This window comes from Grus americana, chromosome 6 (genome assembly GCF_028858705.1).
Source record: "Grus americana isolate bGruAme1 chromosome 6, bGruAme1.mat, whole genome shotgun sequence".
NCBI lineage: Eukaryota > Metazoa > Chordata > Aves > Gruiformes > Gruidae > Grus > Grus americana.
Window position 1 is genome coordinate 40,055,377 of NC_072857.1, and position 27,551 is coordinate 40,082,927.

At 40.8% G+C, this 27,551-nt stretch overlaps 1 protein-coding gene across 30 annotated transcripts in view; it reads right to left on the minus strand.

Annotated features, from left to right (window-relative positions):
• Positions 1-27,551, minus strand: part of LRRFIP1 (LRR binding FLII interacting protein 1) — a 114,245-nt gene that overhangs the window by 15,636 nt on the left and 71,058 nt on the right. For 5 of the 30 annotated variants that reach the window (XR_008577588.1, XR_008577586.1, XR_008577592.1 and 2 more), the window contains 5 exons: positions 8,925-8,957; positions 7,997-8,122; positions 4,650-4,820; positions 3,620-3,712; positions 1,128-1,269 (listed from right to left, as the gene is read on the minus strand). Coding sequence is in view for 10 of the 30 variants with exons in the window: in XM_054829526.1 (XP_054685501.1) it covers positions 1,128-1,269; positions 3,620-3,712; positions 4,650-4,820; positions 7,997-8,122; positions 8,925-8,957 (565 nt within the window). In the remaining 20 variants the exon portion in view is untranslated. Of the gene's footprint in view, positions 1-1,127; positions 1,270-1,738; positions 1,832-3,031; positions 3,125-3,619; positions 3,713-4,649; positions 4,821-6,978; positions 7,051-7,996; positions 8,123-8,924; positions 8,958-17,142; positions 17,221-20,799; positions 20,866-21,843; positions 21,889-23,174; positions 23,256-26,719; positions 26,786-27,317; positions 27,375-27,551 lie in introns of all 30 variants that reach the window. The other 25 variants (XR_008577572.1, XR_008577573.1, XM_054829517.1 and 22 more) reach the window with 15 other exon arrangements.

Below are 27,551 nucleotides of genomic sequence, written 5' to 3' on the forward strand. Positions count from 1 at the left end.
ACAGACCAAAGCTCAGGCACTTAGTGCCCCTTACAGCCACTCACCCACCCAAAGGGATGGGGACGTCACTGGTTCTAGGGGGGGCCTGGAACAGTTTTTCCTTCAACTTATACTTAGGAGCAACAGGTATTAGAACAACAGTGTTTGTGGTTTCAGCAGTTAGCTTTTGAGTCTATGTTGTACTTATTTCCAAAAAACAAACCAACCAAACAAAAAAACCCCAACAGAATAAGGAGAGGCAGAAAGCACGTTACATTTAAAAATACACCCTTACCTTGGTTTTGGTGTTCCATATTGTTTCCACACAAAAACTGAGTGAGGAAAAAGCAGCCAACAGCTAAAAGCAAGATAGCTTGCACTTGCAACAGTTGGCTGCCTGTCACTATTTATTAGTATGTTCATTTAGAACAAAAACCAAAGACAAATCTATTATTTCCTTTCCTTCCACTAGTATAATAGCTCTCAGAGGCCATTCATCACAACTGCGTAAGAAGAAAGGTTTTGCCAACCAGATTTCTCCTTCCTAACACTACCCATCTCAAAGTTATCTTCTTTGAATTTAACAGTGTTAATCCCGTTCTGGCAAGTAAAAATGTTGAAGTGTTAATACGAACTGGTCATTAGGACTAGATACCAAGAACAGCGAATTCGTACATTTGTGTGTTTTAACAGTGCCTAGCACTGTTGTTCAGCAGACGCTTAGAGTTCTCAGGTATATAAATGAACCAACATACAAGTTCTTTATAGGAAACTAAAATGCTTTTTTTCCCCCGATACTTTAAGATACATGCTGAAAAACACTGAACAACAGTAGGATTATTCTGGGACAATTTTCAAATTCGGGGTTTAAATAGTAATCTGAATGATTGCTACTTATCTGTAATGTAATATTTGTATTCTTGTCCTTTGTCGCCTTGAATGGGAAATGAAGTCTGCCTTTGCAGGAAACTGCACAACATACTTGAAGTGATAATAAATATTAAGCAGAAAAATGCATAGGAAGTGATTCAACAAGTAGCATGCTGCGTGATGCGTTAATCGTCCCACTAACAAATGCCCAAACTCCAAGCAAAGATGAATGAATGGACAGACAGACAGAAGGATGGGAAAGGATATACAGCACTTACCTAGCGCCCCATCCCCTCCTGACTTTAATGCCTGAGGTGTGCCTGGAACGTTTTTGGAAGAATCCAAGGGTCCTTCGTTCTCAAGAATGTCTGTTGTCTCCCCGTTGGTGGCTACGTCAGAGTCTGGGATTATTCCATGTTTCTGTGGAGAAGCGGAAGAAATGCTTTAGAGCCTGCTGCTCAGAAAGGGGGGGGGGGACAGTTCAGGTGTTCTTTTCCTTGACACTTGAATAAACAATTGCTTCAATCGTTCCATTAAAAATGACTGGAAATCAGAAAAGTGCACAGGATATTACAGTTCTCAGTTTAGCCACTGTGACAGCAAAGATGTGATCCCAGCTTTTTTTTTTTTTAAACATATATCTGCTGCGTAAAATGTTCCTCAGAGAAGTGTCTCCTACAAAAGCAACTACTTAATCCTACAGTCTACACTAAGAGCTTACCGTCAATATTAGGGGGAAGGACTTTCTATAGAAAAATTCCTGAAATGGCAACTTAAAGGCAACATGAAAATAGAGTTCTTCCTAAAATAGATTAGATTTTTCTGCAAAAACGTACAGGAGGAAAAAGTTGGCAGTTGAATGTAAGTTTCTTTTATTCCTCTTGCATACCTTCAGTTGCTCCTTCAGCACAACCACTTCATCTCTAAGGTCATCCCGCTCACTCCTTATGGAATCAAAGAAATCTTTCTGCCTCTCTAACGCCTGAGTTCCCAACACAGAGGGCGAGGAGATGTGAAGAAAGGAAGGGAGACAAGTAAAGACCATGAAAAGCAAGTGTAAACAAGAATGAGGAGATTTAAGATATTCAGAGGTTCATGGAAGTAGCATGTATGAAAAAGGCAAAGTTTACAGATTAAAGGACTGAGTTTACATACACACAGATACACTTCAAATCCAAGAAATGCACAGCTGATTCAATGACCAGGAATTCCTATTAAAGACATTCAGAGCCCAATCCTTCATTAGGGATCCTTCAAATGAGGGTCACCTTTTCATTCTTACCTGCTACGCAAATTAATTCATATCCACATTACTTCAAAATGCACACTGAAGACACAGCACAATTCCCATGTGTTAACAGAGCGGCATGAAAGCAGGCCCAGCAGATTTTAATAGTCTTTTTATCCATGGGTTGCCACAATGGGTGCAGTACATGTCAATTAATTTGAAAGCTAGCAGTAAGTCATCTTTAGACTGGGGCGTACCTTGTGCAAATGTGTATTTTGCTACGACTCCCCTCAGTATTTCTATGTAAATACACAAATGAAACAGTAACAAAAATCACAACATTTTGAGTTTCCAATTGCTGGAAGTTATTGGACATGGCAAGCACAGGCAAGTTGCCAGATTTCTTTCTCCTAAATTCAGAAAGTCTCTCAGTGCTCGTTGTTAGAAGAGAAAGCCATGCTTTTCTTCAAGAGCAGGTTTCCATTTGGCTTTGATAGGGGGTGGTGAGAAGGGATTAGAAACAAGGGAGAGTTAGAGACTTTCACCCCAAGAGCCTATAAATAGCTCTATTGCTTCTGTATCACACTCCAGTTTCTGCTCAGTCTGCAGAGTACATCTGAACAAGCAAAAATTCAGTGCTGATGGAATTGCATTATAAATAGCACTTCCTTTCTCAATATGGGAAATACAAATGGTGCACCACAGCAAATAAATTACCCTAGGTTTTGAAATCAGACCAGCTGCTACGTTTTTCTTGGATTTTGTGATACCAGCCAAAGACAAAATCTGCTATTTGCTAGTTCACTGGTAATACAGCAAGACAGCCACAGCAAGCAAAGTTACTAGGGAGGATTTTATTCATGAGGTTTTGCAAAAGCAGGATCAGCTGGAGAACAACAGTGCCACTCTGAACGTGTTTCAGGAGTTGACAGTTTCAGGAGTTGACAGTCCTACCCCTATTTTTTTGTCTTTCCACTCTATTGTCTCCTGAAGATCAGAAATTTCCCTGACATAGCTCTGCTGTTTCTGTTGCAGCTGCTGGATTTCCTGAGAGATGGGAGCAAAACAAGAAGACAGAAAGCAGGTAACAGGTTAACAAAGAAGGTTAAGATTGCAGCGATGCCAAAGAATGAAAAAAAGTCAGGTGCTAAAGTAAGAGAGTATCTACACGCACAGTTTCTGACATCTCAACTAAGCCTACACTCCTGAAGACAATCTTACTATCCACGAGATGACTTAAAACAAGTTAGATAGTTCCATCAGCTTCCTCTGCACCTCCACACAGAGCTGTCTGAAACAGCTTATTTCGTATTATGGACAAGGCAAAAAAAGGAGAAGTCCAACTTCAGATAATAGTTGTGAAAGTACTATTTCTATTAGTCAGCTCTGAACCTGTTTGGCCTGAAATACTAGTATTTCTTCAGGTGAGAAACTTGAGTAAGGAATAAAATTCTCCGTGCCTCACCTTCTACACTCCTACTGCTAACTAGGAACATAGCAGTCAAAGCAGCCATTAAAAAATAACATAAAACAGTTACTTACTGCAAGCATTTCTTCTCTTTGCTTCAAAGCCTCTTTGATTTCCATGAACTGAAACTGCAATATGCTATGAGCATGCTTCTCCCTCTCAAATTCCTATGAATAGTGAAATATTCATGACAATTTTATTGATCAAAAATAGCATCCCATGAAAAAAAAAAAAGAAAATAAGCCCAACCACAAAGAAAATGCTTACTGCGATGCAATTCTTGAATATTCCTCTAATCACAATCCCACAAGAGGACAATTTTTATCTTATTTGTCCTTCTTCCAAGAAACTATTATCCCATCAAATACAGAAGTGACAGACATCATTTAGCCAGCTTCATAAGTGTAGCAGCAGGCTGGCAGCTTTTATACTCAAGTCCTACAGACCTCACAGAGGAACAGCTGGGAATTTAACCCACTCTTTCTTTAGCTGTGTACTAAAAGTTAGTTAGGCATTGTGAACTTCAAAAAAAACCTGACAACCACACTCTGTCTTCCAGAAACTATGTGTTTTGAAGTACACTGCAGTGAAATGCCCCAAGCTAGAGAGACAGTTCTGAAAAATCTAACACAAGTCACAGCTTTGTTATTTAACACCAACTCACTAGCTGTCAGATACTGAATTCACGTAAAACTTAATTCAACTCTCAACCAAGTAGCTGCCTTAACTATATAAGCTGCACAACACTCTCACGGGCCTTGTGAAGAGAGCTTTGTGTGTAAAAATACTCCAGAAGTTACTATGAACAAACCCTCTGAATTTACTTTAACAATGGAATATAAAAGGACATGTGATATCATCAATACAGCCTTTCCATATTAAACATTTCCAGAAATTGCTTCATAAGACAGAAACTTAGGGAAGATTCCCAACTTGGAATGATCACAACCACACAGCATGCAGCTATTCCACTTGCTTTAACAGGAACTAAACCAATAACTTATTTAAACTCTTTAATAGTAATTTGATTGCCTCCTCCCAAAGGTCTCTGTGTCCCCCCCCAGTCTTTCCCAGTTAAATAACATGCCATAGCTCTATACATACTTTACTTTTTTCTTCATATTGCCGCCTGGATTCTGCCAGCTGTTCTTCTAACTCTAAGAGCGCATCCTTCAGGGTATCTACTTGGTACATGAAATTTGTCTTTTCATTGTCTAGTTGAGCATTTGACACCATAGCCTTTTTATACTTCTCTTCCACCTCGGCTAGAGAGTCCTGCAAAGAACAAGCAGACGCAGTCAGAGTCAGTTATAAAGGACACTTTGCCAACCAAGACCTGCGAGAAGAAAATTAAGTACTAAACCACAAGCATGCTAAGTACTCCTAGGGAAACCAGTGCTAATCATGTGCTAGAGACGCTTACCAGCTGTCCCAAGGTGAGGAGAACCTCCCCTGTGTTCCCACTGGACGTCTCTACAGCCAAGGAACCTCACCTCAGGACGGATCAAATGTTTCCTGTTCTCTGCTGCTTCAGCTTCTGCCTTCTCAGAGTTTTCTTCCTCCTCCCTCCTCCCCCTGCCCTGCACATTGGCAGCTCAAAGCAGCTGCTGAAGATGACAAGTTGGAATTTTTTTTAAAGGTAAACTGGCCTTGATTTAAGATCATTTTAGATGATCTTAGCTCTTAAATTAAAGCAGTTTGACAGCCACTTCACACAAGTTTCAGGGATCCTTGCAGTGTGTGAACCACTAAATGTACTGACTCAGGAATTAGAATTTGCCATGAAAATGCTGCAGCTTTTGTGACCTGATGTATCATTTTTCATTAGGTTTCCTATATCGCATCGCTTCTTTACAAATTTACTCTGCAAGACAATTCCTAGGGTCTCAAAAACCTCTCCTATCAACTTGACCTGGATATAAGACACCGAGGTATTTATAACAACAGATGATGGCAAAATAAAGATCAGGATCATTTTTCATCTTGTGCAAAGTTTGCTGTATCCAATTTTAATACAGAAACAAAGAGTTCCATAAACAAAACAGTGCAAATATGCAAACACTGAGGACGCTCATGTTGATCAAGCAATTCTTCTCAGAATTTAAATAATTCTAATAATTATATCTAAAGCACAGGTGAGTTTCATATACTTCCCTTTTCATTCAGTCAGTGGAACTGGGGATGACAGTGACAAAAATATGATAACAAAATTAAGTTTGAATCAGTTTAGTTTACATTTCTATAGACAAATAAGAGAATTTGTCCTTAAGGACATGAATTTGTACAGTTCCAAACACAAACTGTGTTTCAGTGCACTTTCCAGACCAAGGATGAGAAATACCAAAGGAAAGCAGCCAGGATTTGGAAACAGTGGTAGGATTAAACCTCAGGAATTAACTGGAAAGGAAGTATATGCAAGTTAGAAGTTGCTGCACACTTCTTCAGACATGCTACATTTTGTTTTCTTAGCATCAAGCAGTGCGGCTTAGGCACAAATCACCACAAAAGGCAATCTAAGGGACACAAATTGAAAAGTAACCTAGCAGTGTGGTTATTTTGCTAAACCTGCTACCCAGTGATCAGGGAGAAAAAAACCAAACCAGTTAGGTTTTACAGAAGAAGTCCCAAAATACTCTTTTTTTTCCATTGAGAACTCACTTCAGAAGGCAGCATCTTCACCTGTCACAGTGTTAGGCCAATGACAGAGTCAGCAATTAACGCTGATGTCACATTATATGCCTGGATGTCTATGCACGTATTTGCAAGACTGCCTTTTCCAAAGAACATGGCGCACGTTGCTGCTCACTTAGGAGGTGGTGGTACAGGGATGCACAACTTAGTTGCTGCACCAAAATTTTTTTTGTGGCTTCATGAAAGCGATAAGCGCTTCCTTTGTGCCAACTGGTGTGAGCGTTCATTCTTTGCATAACAAGCTTTGTTATGAGAATTGTTTAAGGGTGTCTTCTGTGATCTAAACATGAAACCAAAACGATAGCGCACATGAGATGGTGACAACTTTCCAAAGGCATGCTGGACCTTATCAAAACAAAAATATACAAGCTTTTAAACTCTGATTTTTCATAGCACTCTAGGACATGAGTTTTAGTTCACCTTCCAATATTGGGAGGCTTCCTGGATGAGGAAACTAAAAAAAACCCTAATAATTTGCTAGAAAAAATTATTACCTTCTCAAAATAGCAAAGACAACATGCAGTAGTAATCAGCAGCCTTTCAGTTAACATTTGGAAGCATTTCTCACCACAGTCAGTCGAGGTCAGAACAGATACTTCTGCAGTTAATGAAATGCTTTTCACACCACTTACAACCCCTCCCAGAAGAAAGCATGCAAGGTCAGTTCTAGGTCTCACACTGATTCTCTGAAATGTTTAGTTGGTGTTAATGATGACACTCCCAGGCTCCAGTAAACCAGTACCTTCATTTCTTTCAGTCCCTGCATGTATTTGCCTTCTACGTCCTGAATCTGGTCCTTTAACTCATAGATATCCTGGGGGAGATGGTGAGAAAGGTGAATGATGCCACTGACACTAACGGGCAAAAGCGCAGCTGACAGGGAAAAGCAGGTATCCAAAGTTCTCACTTCAATATTTCTACTGCACAGGTTAAGCGGTCTGATCCTAACCTGGAGCCTTGCTGGACAACGGAATTTCTTGGTTAGAGGTTTATGCTAATTCATCGCCCTCTTTGGGGAATTCTGGTATTAAGGGTAAGGGCTGCCGAAGCAAGCCTGAAATGCAGGCTGTATTAGAGACATAGGAAAGACTGTGTGAAAACCATCCGTCACACTAAAATTAATTCTACGTCCTATTTCACAGTCTCTCTCCTTGTTTGTCCTTGGTCACCAGCACGTGACTATCTGTCAGCTCTTTACAGTGTTGAAACTGGGACAGACCTGCTTGTATCCGGGGTCCTAATACAAATTCCAGGTGTTTGGCTGCAATTTCAGAAAAGTTGTATGTTGTATGAATAAAAGTTAACAGAATTCAGATTCCCCATTTTAAAGTAGTCTTCAGAATGGGGCATTAAAAAACAGATTACAAAGAACAATTTAGCTATGGACTACCCAGACCAGCACTCAATGATATGAACACTTCATCTACAGCACACGATTCATTTTGTCAGAACTGCCAAAAGGGGGAGACAAGACAGTTTCTTTCTTGGAAAGAAGTCTAAAGCGTATTTAACGATATCCTTTAGATAATATTAGTCTATTTAAGAATAACGCAGGAGACAGTCCTCATTAGTATCAGCCTGCCAGTCCCAATTCTTACTGCCAATTTCTATAGTCAGTAACGGGAACATCAGCACTACTTTCAAGTAATCTTCTAGTTTATTAATTTACCAAATGTAAGTCATAAAAACATTCTGATCCAAAGAGCCATAGTTAAGAGACAGGTTCCTAACAATTTATGCTGAGTTTAAGTATTTCTTACCTTAATTTCTCTAATAGATGCCTCCGTATCAGCCGAGATAGATGTATCCCCACTGCCTCTTCGTGAAGAAGTCCCACCCAGAGAAGCTAAGGTAGCTGCTGATAAACTTGAAACAGTACGTGCTCCCTACAATCACACACAGTTAAAAATGGTTATAGGTTTCTTCTAGACACATTGTGGGTTTGGAGCTTTGGGTTTTTTTGGAGTGTGGGGGTTCTTTGTGTCTTTTTTTTTTTAAATACACATTACACCAACCCTTGCACTTCTGCATCGTGCAAATTTGATTAAAATGTAACTAAGAAGAAAAAAAATCAAAATATCAAGATTTAACAAGGGAAACTAATGAGAAAAGGCTGATCAGATGTATTTAAACGCTACTGAAATAGGAGTTTGCATGGCTTAGCTTCTAATTCTAGACAAAGTCTTTAGGGGCTAGTATCATGCCAGATATTTTCAAAATTTGTAATAATACATTTTGTGGGTGCTTTTGACTGCCCCTCAAGCTCCTCTCCTTTCATAGATATTTATCTGTTTTGCAGCAGTAGCTACATTAACTGTTTTAATGTACTGAGTGTTCTCCATTAAGCCAATTTCTCACTACTGCAGTACCCGCCTCAAATTATTATTTATTTTTACGTAATACCATAATTAAAATCTAATAAACAAAACCAGTATTCATGTGGCTAAAAAAACGAATCAGCAATTTCAGTGAACTGTTACTGAAAGTCAACTACTTAACCTCTGAATAACCACAGAGGTTTAAAAGTTTTTCTTAAACATATGTAGTAGTAGAAGGCTCCAATAGTTCAAAGTTTTGCTCCCCAGGGCATTTTCTAGAAGATTTCTGTAGACTCACTGCAAGTTGTACCTACCAAAAAGAAGGTGAAGAAAGCACTAATGGCAGAATAATTCAGAAGATCCTTCTTACCTTCTCAAAGTCTTTTTCTGGCCGTTCCTCAATCTGTAAAACAAAGATTTAGAAGGCATCGTTATGTAATAAAGGACAAGTGAAGGCAGTAAGACATCAGGAAGGGAATTCTTAAACCTGTAAATGACTTCATTAGCAATTTCTATCCACTCAAAAAGCAGCCATCTCACTCGGAACAGCAAGGCTGGACAATTCACCACAAATTTCTAAGCAGCACGTAATTAAGTGGAATATACTTATTGGTAAGAAAACTATTTAGTCTATTAAATAAGACAGAGGAAAACTTTTTTTCCATATTCTACATCACAACATTTCAAACATGAAGATAGCACTGAGTTAATGTGAGAATACACAGATCTACATGGGCATGAGCTTAGAGCCCCAGATGTCTTTCTCTGGACCAGCTGCATGACACTGCTGTGCTGACATATGCAGCCACTCCTATTTACTTTAGAATAATTTAAAAATATGCCTCAAATGACCCCCAAATAGCAATTTACTTAAGTAGGGAGGTTAAGTTTTCTTAAATTGAAAGATCAATAGATCTCCAGGCCAAGATAGCTTCTAGAAATTACTTTTTTTTTTTTTTTAATGGCCTCTGAAGCCTGCCAGCACATCCTCCCCCATCCCAAAAAGCAAGGTGACCAGGCTGGACTCAAAGGACTGTATTGTGTCTGCACCACTCCCAAAAGAAGAATGGAAAAAAAAAGAAAAAGAAATCTAAAGCTTAAAAGCCCTGATAAGCGTTCTCCTCTCAAGACAAAAGGTCTGTGACTTCAAGCAAAGATCCAGGTAAAGGCTGAGACCACATAAACTGACAAGTCAAATACAAGGGACCAGTTCGAAGTCTAAATAAACAGCTCTTTTATGGTTTCAGTACTTCACTGGAATTTCCTAATTCAGAAGAGAGATCCTGCACTAAAACTAGTCTAGAAGAAACAAAGCAGAGCCAAAGTAGCATTCAGGAGTACAGAAAATTCCCATGGACACAGTTTAAATGCTAAAAAGAAAGTTACAGAGCAAAACCCACATACAACCTTTGTGCCTTTTTTTTTTTTTGATGGGCACCATCCTATCAACTTTTTCCTGAAACCAAACAAAATATACATGTTCCCAAGAGCAGAAATTTAAAATCAAGCGTTTCATCATTATTCACTTTGCCATTGAGAGGAATTAAAAAAGTGTTTCACAACAATCTTTTTAGAAATATCTCCATCTAAAATGGAACTAAGTTTAAGAAGGATTGAATGAAAGGAAAAGCTCAGCAGAACTCAGGAAGTCCAGAGCATGTCAACTACTTCTGGGAACTTTCAGCACCACAGTCAAGATGGTTTCCCCAAAAGACATCCAGAAAATTAATGGCTTCCCCAGATCAAGAGTGGTACCTACTACAAATCAGCTTTTTACACTGACAACAGTCTCATGTCATAAATTCCCTATGATTAGCATTAAGAAAATTTAAGACTTAGGCTTCAAAGTAGAATAAGCCAGACTTAAAGCACTAGATGTAAACTTTGCAAAAGACACTGAATACACAAAGTACTTAAGAAAAAAAAAAATATATATCCCTGAATTTGGATGCAATAAGAGAAGGTCACCAACGAAGGCAGCTACTTCAGTTCAGACCCAATAAACAAGACGGACTGACTTTCGCAAACAGCCTGTTCTTTCCGTGCCAGACAGCTCCCGGTGGTGTACTGGCAGCCTTCTAGCCCAGCCAAACACTATGTTGTTGTTTATCAAGACAGTTGTGGCAGTGTAAATATTGGCATGTCACCAAAGATTAGTGTATATACACACACAAATCTATCTCCAGAAATTTATCTACAGCCTTTTGCAAAGTCTGCCTTACGGGTTCAGGGTGCAACTCAAAATATTATTTTCCCTAAGCTATTTGCAGAATGTCCTCTATTTTCTGAAAAATGTGCTACCTCTGTTTTTAATAAGAAGGGAGCAAATCTTGATACTGTTTTAATGATGCATCACATGAGTCAAATAAAAACTTCCACTTAAAGGGAAAAATGTGGAAGAACGTGGTGAGAGATACCCATACAGTGGACATTTCTACTCAGCGCACTCATAACCACACCTGTGAAGCTTGCTACACATTTATTGCAAAACAATCTTTAATAATTCTCTGAGGTGGCATAATCTTTAATAATTAAAGCTATTAAGCAACTTCTAAAATTGGGGTGGTTTAGAAAAAAAAATACAAGAGATCTCATTTTTCCTGGTGATGCTCTCATACACACATCCCTTTGGTGCCATGAATGGAATACTCAGAGCATTTTCTCCTCAAAACCAGTAACTACCACTACCAATTCATTTAAATATTAACACTCAAGAATTTAATCTGGTTTGAGAAAAGCCAGTTCCTCATTCTAACATAGTATCCTTTCATTACAAAGATGCCTCCTGCTACACAACACTTTTCTAAGTAAAAAAGTCCAAAACAAGCAGCATTTAATTTTATGGTTACGTGGCAGTGATACACCAAAAGGTGTAAAGAGTGTCTTGTAGAAGGACACAAGTCTATTTTAGATGAGTGTTTTATACAGCTTTCATTCTGCTCATCTTTAGCTTTAAAAAGGATAAATCCTGCTTCCCACAGCAGTCAGCCACCAGAGGGAACTCCAGATTTTCAGCCTTCACCCGGACCTGAAAAACCCTTTGGCATTTGATCCAATAAGAAATCAAACAGAGAAAGGTCAGGAAAAAAAATGCTTATTTTTATTTGAAAATGCAGGAAATTCTTGCCTAAAATACCTTCCATATTATCATTCAATAAAGCAAGCCATAATGATTAAGCAGACTGAAAACAACTTCTCTACCTTCACAGTACTGTACTCAGCATAGCCCTTCATATAGATGTACTAGCTTTGGGACTTTTCCACATAAACCTGTAAAGAACTAACAGTACTTGCTAGAAGAGGAGAGCTAAAGAAGAATTCACCTTTAATTTCTAGAACATTATACCATTTTTTCATTCCCATAAGGGTACGGGTCTGTCTCTAATCACAGATTACCTTCCTCTTCCCCAACAATTTGGGCAATTTGTACTTGAATGCGTAAAAAAGCAGGAAAAGGAAGTAATTTTCCAAGGAACTCCAGCACGCACATCTTTGTTTTGGCAAGCGGAATAGGTTGCTTTCTGCAAAGTACAATGGGATCAGAGTTCAGCCTCTTCCGACAGCAATTTCGGAATAAATCCAGAGCCATGTTACAAAAATGTCAGCAATATCAGAGGCTCACCGCAGCTGGAAACTTCACAAGAGCAAAATAATCCCACAAGTCTATATATGGACATATTGCCTATTTTTCATAGATAATAAAAACATTTTAGTATAATGTTTGAAAAAGTATTTCTCTCTACTCCACAGTCAGCTAGCAGGTTAACCCTTGAAGCTCTTCACCACCACTGAGCGGCCAGGCAGAAATTCAAGCCCGTGCAGTACTATCACAGCGCATCCGAGATGGCTCTCAAACACTTACTGAAAAGACCAGAGACCCCAGGACAATTAAGCATTACACTCCAGCTACAAATAAAGAAAAAAAGTTATTCGGATCTTTAAATCGATGGAGAAATCAGGACTAAGACAGTTTCCAGCCTCCAGCCTGCTAAACAAGGCTGGAGAGGAAGGGAAACATGGAATGCTTGCAGTTGGGTAGCACCAAGTACCACCCTTGGGTACAAGAACAACTGCAGTGTGTTCAGTACGTGGCTGTCGCTGCTCAGCTCCATCTAAGATCTTGCACTTAGATCAACTTCCTCAGAAAAATCAAGGGCTGGGGTTTTTTTTGGTGACAAATCAAATTAAGATCATTTCCTGCTCTTAAAGTAGTGCAGTGCAGTTTGAAAGGGAAATGTGGCCCACACTGAAGAAAAAAAACTTGCAATAGGTAGTGGTGAACACAGGATGCTATCTACAAAACCCGGAATTACAACCCAAGAAGTGATGCAGTTAAGTATAACCCCTACAACAATCCCCATCTTACCAGTTTGATCAGCTGGGCTGGGGCAGGCAGCAACACCGAGGATTCCTGTGTGTTCTCCCACTGAGAGCCACCTTAACACTGGCAATTAGCAATAAGCCTTTAAAAGTCAGCAGGGGAAAACCACTGCTGAACTCTGTCAGCTCTAAAGTGGATTTGTCAGAAGTATCCTTGCTCAGGAATGAGTGTTATGCCAAACATCATTGCTTAAACAAACTTATCAGTCTCCAAAATGCAAGTTAGCACTGCAGCAAATCCTCACTCCAGCGGGGCCGAAAGCACACCCAGGCTGTCAGTGCCTGGGCTAGGATACAAGCCTACCATACATCTGGAAGTGTAGCGGAGAGAAGGCAAAGCTTGAGCACGCTGATAACTGCTTCCATGAAAATTAAGTCTGTCTTCATTTTATTTCTGGTGAGAACATGGTAAGCTTCTTCAAATGAAAAAAGCCTTTCACAACTCTGCGTTAACGTACGTACACGTGCTAAGCGGCACCTGCGTTTCCAGTCTTGCCCTGTGTATGAAGCTGCTGCTGTCAGTACCAGCCCGCTGGCTGGGCTGCGTGCCCATGGCTTGTGCCCGCTGCCTGAGGCTCCACAAGGGAGAGAGTTAATACGAAATACCATCTTCTCAGAGTAGTAAAGCGTGCCTGCTCCTATTATTTTGCCTGCCTTTGCTCAGAAAGTCTTCGGATAAATACTATTGCATTCTGAGCCTATTTCAAATGTATAAATAATTGCTTTTCACTAGTAGTTTCATTTAAAAAAAAAATTCCAGCAATTCACATTAAAAAGCCCATTTTGGCCAAAACACGCCACTAACTCAGGCACAAGATTTACCTCCATCTGTGCAGACGGCCCTGGTGTTTACTTTCGGTAGTCTTACGATCTGTACTTTATATTGAGTATAAAGCTTTGATATTAAATGACACATTTGCACATCTGCAGTCACTGCAAGGACAGCAGACGATAATTACTAGTGGGGATAATGGGAAAAATAATCAAACAGCAAACCATGGAGATGTACTGAATTCTTAAAAATACATACAAAGACAAATAAATATTCACATGTGTTTAAGTATCTTCCGGGCTTTTCCTGTATTACAAACATGGTAACACAAATGAGAACACAAGCTGGCAAAGCTGTGTGCAGCAGGAAAACTACTGTCACTTTTTGCTCACTTTTTAAATGAGCAGTGATAGAAGAGGGAGAAAATTCTGAGAAAAAAATTTAAGAGCTGCTGTAACAAGATATTTATGCTTTAATTTAAAAAGTTTAATTGAATCATTCTCTGTTCTCAGTATATAATTTCTCATGATAGTTAGTTAGGCTTGCAAACAGCTCAATTTTGGTTTTCTGCCTAATAGTGCCCACGGTCGTATTTAACTTCAGTGTTAAGCACTCGTGACTGCAGTACATGGATGTTGTAAAATATCACACTCTCAAGTGACATAAGCATGCTGGAAACTCAGCTTTTCAACTCAACAGATACTCCCTTTCCTTCCTCCTCCGCCAGCCATTTAAAAAGTAAACTTGGAATCAAACCTTTACGTGTATAAATGCCGAAAGATACATAAAGCAGAATCAAGAAAGCATATGGCTCGATACACTAAGGCAGGGAACAACATGGGTTTGGGAGTTAGCAATATTAAAACAGTTTTAATGTAGACTATTGATATACACAAAACCAACCACTTTTTTTTTTTCCTGAAGTTATCTCCGTCATCCAAGGACATTTTTATTCTTCCTTTAGGAAGTCCAAGCAGATGACATTTTGGGAGCACACAAGTGGAAGCAATGCACTGCTAAGCCCACAGAGCCCAGTCTTCTCAATTTCAGCATTTTTACTGCCAAGTTCAAGTATGCAAATGGAAACGTTATCAAAACGCCTCAAATCCTCTGTTAGTAAAAGGCAAAGCAAGTAATTCCTTACTGTGAGTAAGGAGCTGTCTGTTTAATATAGGAAAAGAAAAAAAATATTCCACGGTGCTGTTGCATTGACCCCGTGCAGTAATTAGAACTTTTCAGAGCAATGCCACCCTGTTAGCAAGGCTTGTGCTACCTTGCACTAGCAGAAGCAAAGCCCCTGCAGTGGTGCCTTTTACACCCACTACGGCATTAACTCTCAGCTGTTCTTCAAGGGCATGGAAATAACGGAAGCTCTTCACACCCTGCAATAAACCACTAATTAAGTAAATAAGTGCCTGTTGTCTCCTTGCAGAGCAGATTCAGCTCGGCACCTCTCCAGCATCGGTGCTGACACAGCTAACCATCTCCAGCCACTCGCGCATAAACAGTGCAAAGTGTGAGAATGAAGACAGAAAAATCCCCTACACTTCCCAGGAGGGGCAAGCTGCATTCTGTGATTACTGTAAGCAACTTGCACAAATGACTCTGCATACAAAAAACCCACACATCATCAACGTACCCAATTCTTAGACTTAAAGAACTTTAATGGAATCCCTGGTTATTCTGATTATTTTTTTGCTTTGGGATAATTGGAATTCAGTTTGCAAAACCATTTAAGAAGTATTACTAATGTAAGATATATACTGCAAAAACTCATAGCTCAGGGACTAATTAAAACATTTATTTATAGCTCACCAGCTGCCATACATTATCTGATGAAAAACCTTTTTTAAAAAAAATAAAGTAATTTTAAAAAGTGGATGTACCCTTGTCTGAGAGACACCAACACTTCAGAGCATGCAGTTCTATCCTATCAGTTCCATTTTCTTTTGCTCCAGCCAGTTTATTCAGCTCCCCCTCGCTTCGGAGAGGGCTCCCTTGATGATCAAAAGGCTCACCTACTCCCTACCTGATGACAAGAAATAACCCTGCATGGAGAGAGTTCAGGCACCTTTCACCACCGGGACGCAGACCTACTGCGCAGTTCTCGCCGCGGGAGAAAAAAAAAAACCCCACAGCGCAGGTTTTCAAATCACTATGGCTACGTTTGCAGGGGGAACCAGCGTGATGGGGGATATTGCGTAGAAAGCAATTCCTTACTGTGGACTGTGGGTGTTTTACTGAAGAGGAACCCTCCAAATGTTCATGTTCCAGCTTACTGTGTTGCATGCTGTGGTAGCTTCTTTGACTATCCAGATACTCCTTTTTCAGTAGTCCTTAAAGGCAACATTTACAGCATTTAAGTTTCAGCTACTCAAAGCAATAAAGGCAATCGGATTTTATGACTAGAAAAGCACGTTGTGCGTGTTAATTTATAGTATCACCTTCCTTATCGTTTTGTATCTCAAGGATGTGGTAGATAATACGTGACAGGTCCCAGGAGAGCTAGCACGTTAAAACTTCACTAGGAGGAATGCTTCCACAAAGCAAAGCCAGCTTACCAAAACTCAGTGCAACACTTAAACTCATGCTCGGTGGAAGATTAATTTTGTTACAGACTAGTTTACTGTAAGCTGCACATTTCCTCTAAAAGACATGCTACTGCACTCTGCTACTGTCACCACACTATCAGACCTTGCTCTGAAATTAATCAGGAAAGATACTCAGAGTTGTAAACAGCTACATGGAACAATCACAAAGAGAAAGCACCGATATGCCATTGAAAATATAGAAGACAATTACTTTATATCTCTAAAAAGGGAGGGAAAAAGTCTTGTTTTGGTCAACTACAGTCCCAGGGGTTGGACAAGCCCTTAGCATTTGAGCCTTGTTCAGCCATGACTACTTGGGAATTCAAGCTGCTAGACACTGGGGGACATGTAATTCTCCTAGCACTTCACCACGCTAAAGACTCTGCACTGCCTGGTGAGCTACAGTCCAACAAGCACATTCAAATCCAGCCTCTGGATAGCCCTGCAGCTTTGCAGCAACACAAGACCAAAATATTGCTGAATGGAGAGAAACTAAACTCCTTGAATGGTGCAGGAAGATTTCAGGTTTCCTGATTTTAATCACCAAAGGAGATGCGGCACTGGCATCAATCATCAATCTTTTTCACAATACCCTTGCATTTAGCATTGTCACGAGTCCAAGAGGTACTTCTACTGTAAAAACGTGTGCATCTGCATAGAAATTACTTTGCTTTTGTAATTTCTCATCTGGTCCACCCCTTCTTTGTCTTAAGCATTGTCCAGAAGCTCCAATACATACCATAAGAAATTGTGTCTTGAGGGACAGTGACCTCTTTGAACACGAGACACCTTAAATAACCAAAGAATTAAGCAGTTTAGGGAGAAAGAAAAATAGAAGAGCTCACCACTGGACTGGCCCGAGCAGAGCTGGCTCTGGAGGATGCCCGAGATCCTGAACCAAGGTAGCAGCTGTACTCGGAAGGCTGCCGCAGGTAAACCAAGAATAGCAAGCAGAGAAAAGAGAAAAGCATTAGAATTGGGAAGGGAAGAGAAAGAGGATTTAGAGCATTACAGCTGAAGTTAGTTACAAAAATGGTTACATGCAGCTTGACAGAGGAATTGCAGTGAAAGTCAGAGAACAGACACCTCAACTGTTAATTTAAGGCAAGCAGTAATTCCAGTTGACAGACCAAGTAGAGTTTTGATTCAATTCTTGGAATGACAGAATACTAATTTTTTTATTTATATATCTTAAGATACCAGTCACAAGTAAACAACCCTCCGTCTCCATACAAAAGGCTCAATCCTATTACTCTTCAAGAGCTCTGAGGTTCTCTGGTGAGCCTTCTTCCCCTGTGTCCGATACTGTGCACATATAAAACGATTCCGTGCTCCGGAGGCCAAAGCAAGAAACAGCCATTAAAGTAAAAACTGAGACCACCTCAGAGACCGTGTCTCTCCCCTGCTTTTGCAGCACCTGCAGTCCTCATCTCCTGCCAAAGAAAGTATTTTAGTCCTTCTTAAAAGCAAACATCTAAGCAGTGATGCAGAACAGGCAGGGCTGACTTGTTGCTGACAAGGACAAAGAATGTGTGTACACTGTTTTATTTCCAGAGGTTTTATTTGCAGTGGAAGTTGAGAAGGGAAACAAAAGTTTAATGCGTCAGAGAAACAACTAAAACTTATTCTGGAAATGCATTTTAGAATTATTCCCTCTATTTTTAGATTTTGGAGTAGAAGTGTCACATTCAATCTTTTATTTAGATGAACTTTATAGAAAGATACACAAGGAGGGGTTTGATACATTCGGAACAGAGATGAATTTAAAAAGTTTTTGAGGTTTACCGGACGTGATAGTTTTCCTATTGCTATCACCTCAAGGCAACTGTGAACATAGCCTTTGTAAAGGGGCATGTCAGGCTGCCAAACTGCAGGTGCCAAAGCTGGGACCGACAGAAGGGCTGGGGCGGCTCAGGAACAGGAACAAGCAAGAGGAACCACTCTTAGCAGCTCAGGCTACGCTGCTAATGACCTTTACAAGTTTATTTTATAGGCGCTTAAGACAATCTCTCAGATACAAACCCACTGAAATCTAAAGAATTATCCTACTTTTGAGATGCACATACTCTGTCTTTTTTTAAGGTTTCTGCTTTCAAAGTTACCTGGCCACTACAGGAATCCCCTAGACTCCTCAGCTACAGAGACACCAAGTTACTGGGAGGACTGTTTCAGCATCATTAATCACACTAACAGTATTAAATGCAAATTAAGCTTACAGTACAAATAAATGATTAGAGGGTAAGGTGGAAATAACCCCAGCTACGGTACAACCATGAGCTTAGTTACTAACCACAAAGCATTATGTCCCAAGGTACGTAGCCCTTAGCAAGCCCCTGAAGCAGGGCAGAACGTGACCAAGCTGCGTCCTCAGACACCTTACACGAAGCGACACTGGCTTCATGCACCTGAACTGCTGAGCTGCATTTCAGACATGAGAACACACAAAATTTAGAACTGCATCGAAAATACTTGTAAACTGTGCACAATCACAGCCACTTCAATTCCTAAATTAAAACCAAAAAGTGCTCCAGTAAATATTTAGATTTTGTTTTCTTATTAAGCGTTCTAGCACAGAAGCCTTGCGCCATCACTGGGTTTTTATGTCTAACATAACAAGGATGTAGAATAAACTTGAAACACATGACAAGGAAAAAGTATTAACTACTGACGAATCCCACACGAGCGTTTCACAGGGCCTATTTATTCCGTAGCTGCTCTCTGTATCGCAGGGCAGAACATAGAAGCAAGTGCCACTCGTTCAGCTGAGACCAAACACAGCCAGTTTCAGCCTTGCCCCTTGCATTTCCTTGTCATCTGGTCACCCAAAAACATTCCTTGGGGACAGTTCCCCGAACGGCACACCCTCTGCATGTTAGAAGCGCTACGACATTCAGAGACCTTAAAATAATCGCACAGAACTTGGTAATTGTGACAAGGCAAAAGCCTCGTACTTCAACTCTCTCATTACTACAGGCAACCGTGCGACAGAAACCGGAAAGGCTGGGTTATACACAGGCTTCCAAATACCGCTGCCACAGGGTGCGATGGGATGGAGGAAGGGGAACAAGCACCAGCGTTTTATTCAGTGTTCTCTGCTCGAGCCATTAACAAGTGGCTCAAACACTTGTAAACAACGTTTGGGCTCGGAGCCCACTATAAATGACTTCCCCCAAGAGTAGAAGCGTATCATCTGGACCTTGGAGAGACTTCTCTCAAACAAAGGGAGACATCCCGCACATACAAAGGGCTACAGCCAGCGCAGCGCAGCCTCAGTGGCTAATTCACTGAATTGCAGACTGCCACAACAATCCGAACAGGTAAGTATCGATGGATTTCCCAAGGCAGCCAAGTGAAAACAAGGCACAAATGTGAAACAGAGTAATCTGAAGCTTAACACCAGTAGCAGCAAGATGCACAGCCCAACTAGCAAATCAGTGTGGTTGCAAGAGGATGGCATAATTCTTAAGCGCTTAGTAAGCATTCTTGAAAGTTTTGTTCTTTCTCCAAGCTAATAAAATCGTAACTTTTAAGGTTAAATTAACATCGATGCTTTGTTTTGAGCTTTTTTCTGTTCAGGTCTTGGGTGGTGGTTTTTTGCTTGTTGGGGGTGTTTTTTGGTTCGTTGGGATTTTTTTGATAAACAGCGAAGGCGTTCAGAGGCAGAATAAGCACTGGCTCCACAGAGCAGAATTTAAAAATCAAAAAAAAAAAAAAAAAAGTGGTTTATTTTTTCCAGGCAGATCCAACAGCAGCAGACGTACTGCCTGGCCCAAACACCCACCACGACCCAGAGGCCCCATGTGAGGAGAAGTAAAGGCATTTTCTGCCTTTCGGTCTCTAAACCGAGTCCTGCGGCCTCTCTGTTTTTGAAAGGAAACAATTTACATTGTCGTTCCTCATATTGTATCTCTCCACAAAAGACTGAGCTCTCCCCTCACAGGAGCACGTATTTCAAAAACACCATCACAAGTTGCCTGAGAGATCACTACAGAATATAAATCCAAGAAACAAAATCAAGCAAGCCATACATTCACAGCAATCCTTTACTTCATGCTATCAGATAACTGCTAATGGGGAAGTGATTTTCTTTACTTCTTTATTTAAAAATCTGCTTTACTCTCAGTTTTCAAACACAGAATTAAGTCTCAGCGAGGGAAGGAACTTTATGTACCGGCTTTCCAAGGTTTTTATCTGCAAACCAAGCGCAAGGCAGAGTTGAATTACCCTCGGCGCAGGAGGTAAGCACCTAGCACAGGGCTCTGTGGGTGCTAGCCAGAGCTGGTCTGCATGAGGCCAGGCATTACAACAGCAGAAAAATCACTAATTATCAGTTAATGGAAGCTCTCAGAAACTGTGCTCGTACTTTTGCCTACAGCAGCAGGCTATGAATCTCACACAGTCCATCTTAAATGTTCCTCAGCCCAGAAAAGGCTGTGTTCTGGTACACACAGGTTACTGGAGGACAGAGACAAGACAACAGGGAAATGCAGAAAACATCTTACAGCACGAGAACTAGAGGCACTATACCGACGACTCCCACTGTAAACGCTCTCGTCATACACAGACGCCTACAATTAAAAGACAGAGTCAGAACAGGACTGGCAGACCTAGTTTGTGGTTTCAGTCTGGAGCATTACAAATCGACAAGGTGCAGCGCGAAGGACGTAGGGGAAATGAGCAGTATGTGCAAGGACAGGGACATCTCCTGTGTGCAACCACAAGCAACATGCAAGTGAGGATCTAACACAACCTGAAGTCAATGAGCTGGAAACGCCGTAAGGCACGTGCAAAGTCCCACGTCCACCCCCTAGTCCATCACACAGTCATGCATTTCCAACCGTTCTCCCAACCATTAATCCATCAGTTTATGTTGCCTTCCAATAAAGGCTACATCAATTCTTAAGTTGTTCAAATCTGCCTAACTTTTGTTTCTGGTGCTGGCAAAATAGGGGCGGGGTGGAAACCCCCCCACTTATGCCTGATGAATTTCACTTACTAGCCAGTTTACCAAATTAATAAGAAAGGAGGAAGATGTGCATGTTAAGACACTGGCTCCAGTTTAGCATATCGATGTCTGGCTCAGGAAACCGGAAACTCTACATTTAAGCATTGAGAACAAAATCTGAGAGAAGTTCATTTTAAAGGTTAAACAACAAGAGTGGAAAAGTGGCTAGAAAAAGAAAAATTAAACAGAGTTTTGTTAGCTGTTACACCACCAGAAAGAATTGATGTTGCCTCTCTCTGGCCTGCTCCTGCACATTGTAGCTAACACACCGAAACAAAGACAACCGTCTCCATCCAGAGAGGAGCCTGTGGCAGCATCACAATCCCGCAAGCAGCGGTTGCACAGTTCCAATGGGAATAAAAGGAAGGATCAGCACATCCAGGTCTGTACAAACAGCATCGCACACGCGCATTCAGATGGATCAGACACCAGAGTGTGAAATAAACGGACCCAACAGGAACTACAGAGGTAAGAGACAACATGTGCATGGCTGAAGGTGAGGGGGTTCGGTATTTGTGGGGAGAGCATTAGTACAACAAACCCTGTAACTTCTGGCTGGCAGGGCATCGCTGTACAGCAAGGAGGGCTGAGGAAGACAAGCACAAAACTTTTTTGCACAGAAAATGCAACATAAAGAGAGAGGCGCTTACAGCAGAAATAACCATCTTGATGAGAGATTAGGATTATTTAACTAAAACAGAAGGAAACGCAGTATAGAGGGTATTAGTCATCTGCGCCATAAAAGCATTAGATCTCAACTCCCAAAGACTAAGAATACCAGGCAGACATGTGCATTTTCTACAGGAAGGGAGGACACAAGAATATGCAAAAGCAAACCAGCATCATTTAATTTTAGGTTGTTAAAGTTGTTATTGTCTCTCACACATTTCTGTATAGCAGCCAGAAAGGGCGTTACTCCTCACTTCAACCAAAGCTAGGAAAAGAACTACGTATAAAGACAGAAGTGTTTTAAGATACATGTTTTTAAGTGTTTCACACTGTTTAATAATAAAATAAACATCTTATAGCAAAGACGCAGAGAAAACCCAAATAATTCAGGACAAAATTATGCGTACTTAAGTCAGAGCACCATAAAACAAGTGACTTTTCTGTTAGTAACCATCATTCACAAGATGCAGCAATTAAATTCAGAGAGCACACAGTGTATCTGGCATACCAAGGTGCAGGACATACTCCAGCAGTGGTCACCAGCCCACGGCTTGCAGGCAACGTGCTGCGGCCGAGTCACCCCGCTCATCTGGGGCATCCCCATCGCTGGCCACCACAATGCACGGGGCAACGTCCCTGTGCTGCTGCCCACGGGGCAGGACAGACTGCGGACCACTGCTCAAGCACTGCTTTGCTAGCGCCGGACTGGCTGAGCTCTGCCCACACGCAGAGGACAATCCAACCTCTTGGGTCATTTTGAAGCTTCAGTGATTTTCTTCTAGCAGTCTGTGAATTACGTGCTTGGAATATTACTTTATGCGGACCGGACAGTCTTAAGCTTCCTAGACTGACACAGTCTGCAGAAAGTTGCCTCAAATAGAATAAGAGAGCTTCAGTTAATTAAGCTTTCCCTTATTTTTCCAGACCAACTGAGGCCAAAAGCAAACAAAATAACTGCAGGAAAGGGAGGAGCGGCAGAGGAAAACTAATTGTGCTTGTTTTAAAACAGCTTTCCATTACTCACTCCAATCTTAAAAGGTCTGCTCTGGTTTTGATAGGTTGGGGGTTTTTTTAAGTTTTCACTAAAAAGAGCTACAGAGACTCCTGACAATTGGTCCAAATTCATTCCTAAATACAAGAGGTTGTATTATCCAAATGAAGTCAGAACAAGTCCAGGCCAGGTAAAGCCAGAGGGCAACAGACCCAGTTTCCATTTTGGGAAGAAGGTTGAGATGTAGAAGCATAGCTGCTGTTGTGAAGACCCAGATCAGAGTAGTACGAAGCCTGCATTAACAACAAACAAACAAACAAACCAACCCTTGAGAACACAGCTTTGTAACACGGACTTTCTAAATTCCTTTAAATGGGAGGCAAAAAGTGAATGAGGTGATTACAAATAGCAAGGAGTCAAAGTGGTCACAGATGCAAAAAGAAGAGATAACTGCATTAAGGAAACTGCATTAAAGACATGAGGATGTGTGAAAATTGTGTGTCCTTTCAAGTCATAAGGTAGAGATTTTTTTTAAATAAAAAAAGGCCTTTCCTCTATCCCTACAGCATCTTATGCACAAAATACCCGTTTGGTTTATTTTCCACCAAAAAGGCTTCAAACCCTCATGTTCTTTCCTCCCCTCTCGTAGTTATGACCCTATGCGAGAGTACGCTGCAAGGACATGGTTTGTACGTGACTCCACAGATGGAGCACATTTTCAGAAGCATGATACAGTTTGAGCAGCTAAGTTTCATCCTCACTCTATTTAAGTGAAGCTGTATTTACCTACATACTTCCAGCTTCTGTAAAACAGAATAGACAACATCTGTTTTACAAGATGCTGGAAATTTTATCTTTCAGGCTCAAGTTCAGAATAAATGGCTGCATCACAGCTTCATACCTAAAAAAACAGGCTCCTGCCTTAGAGAATTTATTTCTTTTCACATGCAGTCCCGCTGCTGCGGACAATACAGCTGATTGCCACTGCCCATCAAGCACTGGAAGAACATACTGGTCAGAGAGTAGGTGAGTTTCCCTCTGAGCTCTTGAGGGGTTTATGCCCTATAAGCTAAACCCGCAAGAGATGCAGGAGAAGGTGCTGGGACAGCTCTGCTGGGAGACGGAGAGCAAAGCCAGGGACCAAAGTTGTTGGGTCTCCCCAAGAATGGGGAGATCTTAATTCAAGACCAAGTTAAACACTAAAAGTACCAATAGTGGCTGACTGACAACTCCAGTGGACTTGAATCACCCTTACTCTCCAAAACACTCCCTTATTTATCTAGTGTGATATACAACATCTCCATTCATTCCCCCCAGCACCTATACTGGAGCGTAGGATGCCAGCTCAGCTTTTCTGCTGTTGTGTATTATCTGCGAGAATTGCCGCTGTGCAAGTGCTTCGACACAAAGCTGGCGCGTAGGGTTTGTCAGGGTGCAGGAAGGCTGACAGCAGTAGATATTTATAATACTGAGTGGAACTCTGTATTTTGGCTTCCCAAAAGCTTTAGGAGTGTGCAACAATATACTGTGAACAACTTAAAAACAGCTGTTTATAACAACTTCACAGAGAGGGATATTTAAATTTGCAAGTCAAGGTCTGTTTTCAATGCAGGTTGGAAATCTGTATACAACACATGAGGCATCTCACAGAGCCAGAGGAATCAAGAAAATACAGACATACTAGGAAGACTTTGCATTTTCCTTGTTTTCAGAAAAATGTTGGGCTAAAAGCACATCTAAAACGCGATAAAAAGAGTTACTCTGCCACGCCAGGGACCGATGCCGCCCCAGCCAGCGTGCAGGGGCCAGGGAGGAAACACTACCTCCCCGCATCCCCACCCTCCTGAAATGACTTCTGGGCTCGCTCAGTCTCCTGTAAGTAGCCCTACAATAATACACGTTGCAAAGATATTTTCAAAGCCTCCCAGGCACTGTTTAGATCCCTTATTTTCCCACGGGTGCGTGCACGCCGGTGGGAATGGTTGTTCTGAAGGAGCTCCACACCTCTCCCTGCTTTGCTATACTCCAGAGCTCTCCCTTCACAGCCACTCGCTAACACCCTGCTTCTCCAGTCATTTCTTACGGGGGTCTAGACAACCAAGATACTCCGCTGTCAGTAGTCAGCAATTACTCAGCTTTCCTACAAGCCCTAACTAATCCTTGCATCATCACTATAAGTTATGTGGGCGTTAACTCCATTTACAAATGAGGGAGACCTGCAGCAAATTAAAGAAACTTGTTCGTTCTTGACACTGGACTTCTGTCACTGCAGGCAAACAGATATGTGGATAAAATGCAACACCCACAAGTATATACTGAGGATAAATCATTGTCCAACCTAAAAAAAAACCCCAAACAAAAACAACAAAAAACCCCTTTCTGCCTCATTTTTCCTGAATGCCTACAAAATAAGACTCTCACTGAAAAAGAAATCTGAACAAACTGAACTGAGCTTCAAGAAATGACTTTAATTCCCACCTAGAGAGTTTGTAATCCACATGTGGACTAATCTCAGCATTCGTATTTAAGGAATCAAACTGTGATACAAGTACAGCTTACAAAGGCTGATCCCCACGTGGACATCGCTCCATTTTGTGACTTAAAAACCAGACACCAATGTTGGAAACAACTATGATCAGCAGACTCATCACTTCCTTGCTGACCTGAAGAATTTACCTCCTAGTTGTTTGTTATTGCTTTGACAATCTCTACCGTTAGGTTGAGGTTTTTGGAGAGAGTATTCCCAAAGTGAATGCCAGTCAGACTGGCATCAGCTGTTTTTGGAGTTTCAGCTATTATTCTAAGTGACCCTCAAGCTTTCCTCCCCCTTCTAAGTAATGATTAATCTGAATTACACTTCGTAATGAAAACTGCAAGGAACTAATGATGTTGCTGTAATTACGCTCTACATAGACTAAACCTCCATGCTGCAAACCCTAATACCAAGATGATTTTAAATTACTTAAATGGAAACCAAACAACTTCTTTTCCCTGGATGACTTTCTTACAGATACTTTACTCTTCCTGCAGTACTTGGAGCTCTGGAGTATGTCGTTAAAGACTAAGAACATAATTTGTCAGAAGTACTACATAATAAAGTTCCTTGAACTTGTCAAATGGTTCAGCAAGAGTGCCAGTGACAGGACATACTGTTTTCTGAACAGTTTAAGCAACACTATTTCATTGTCTCTTATCCACATATGCAAGCTAAATGCATAAAACCATATGGAAGCAACAATTTAAAGTGGACATAAAATATAAGGTCCCATTTCACTATTTATATAATCGCCTGCTTAACTTCATGCTTACAAAGTAGCCTGCTGAAGTGTGTCTGACGTTTAGCATGTATTGCTCAAACTTTCAGCTAAACGGAGTCTTAAAAGTAGTTTATTTTTCCCCTAAACATAGAGCTTTAGTCTGCATACCACTAAATTTCTTTAGAAGTCTTGATAGCATAAAGATCAACAGGCACTGAGCTTTTGTCTGCCTTTGTTAAAATAAAGGCATGGGGGAAAAAAACCCAAACGGTTCCCTTCCCTACCCCCAAGGAGGCTCTGCTTAAGACAATACCTTCAAGTAATTTGCACAAACCCCAATACTTAACAAAGCAGGACAATGTATTCCTACAATTGACACAAAACACTTGGTGCTGGAACAGAAAGGAACATTGTGACCCACTTACACACAACGGAGTTAATAATTAAGCTTTTTTGACAGGAATATTTCTAGAAAGGAAGTACATCAATGGTAATATTACACAGCTATGTAGTAGCACTTGCACTGGTGGTTCACCTCTGTGGGAGTTTCCAGAAACCCTAGAATGCTGTTTATAAAGGGGAAAAAAAAAAGGCATTTAGTCAAGCAGACTTCAAATAAATAACATACATTTGGGGGAAATTCAAAAGTCAAAGTCCATTTTACACATGCAATTCTCAAGACATAGACTAAATCCTAGGTGAAGCTTGGGAGTTTCAGCATTAGATCACAACGTGAACATGTCACACAGGTTGGAAAACAGTCGTCCTGTTATCCGGCACGTGGAAATCCTCCACGCCAGCTTCCGCCAAAGTACTTCTTGTCACAATTTAAATTTTTACCCAATTTTGTGTAAAAGTTAAGCAGTTCTGGTTTCCAAGTTCTACTTGTACCAAATTCAGATACTTCCCTTCCCACTCATGGCCTGATTTTTATTTATTAAACAGCTTATTGCTGCACCTTCCCATCTGACAAACTGCAAAACCCACAAGGTGCAAGACAGGAAAAACCTGCTTTACCACAGAAAAGAATTTGCTAATTAGCTTTCATCCCATTAAATACAGCAATAGATTTTATAGCAATATAAATCATCTACTAACCCTGCTAGATTTTCTACTCTGGGATGATCCATACACATCTTCCTCATAACCATTGGTCTGTTTTGGAAGGAAAAAGAAAAAGGGGGGAAAAAAAAAAAAGAGAGAAAAAAATTGACGTTGACCCAAAAGGGAATTTTTAGCACAAGTTATCAGTTATGAAAAGCAAAAGCAGAGACAGAACTTTCAAAAGATACACCAGGAACAGGAGAAGTGCAGTGTTAGGGCATTATTTCA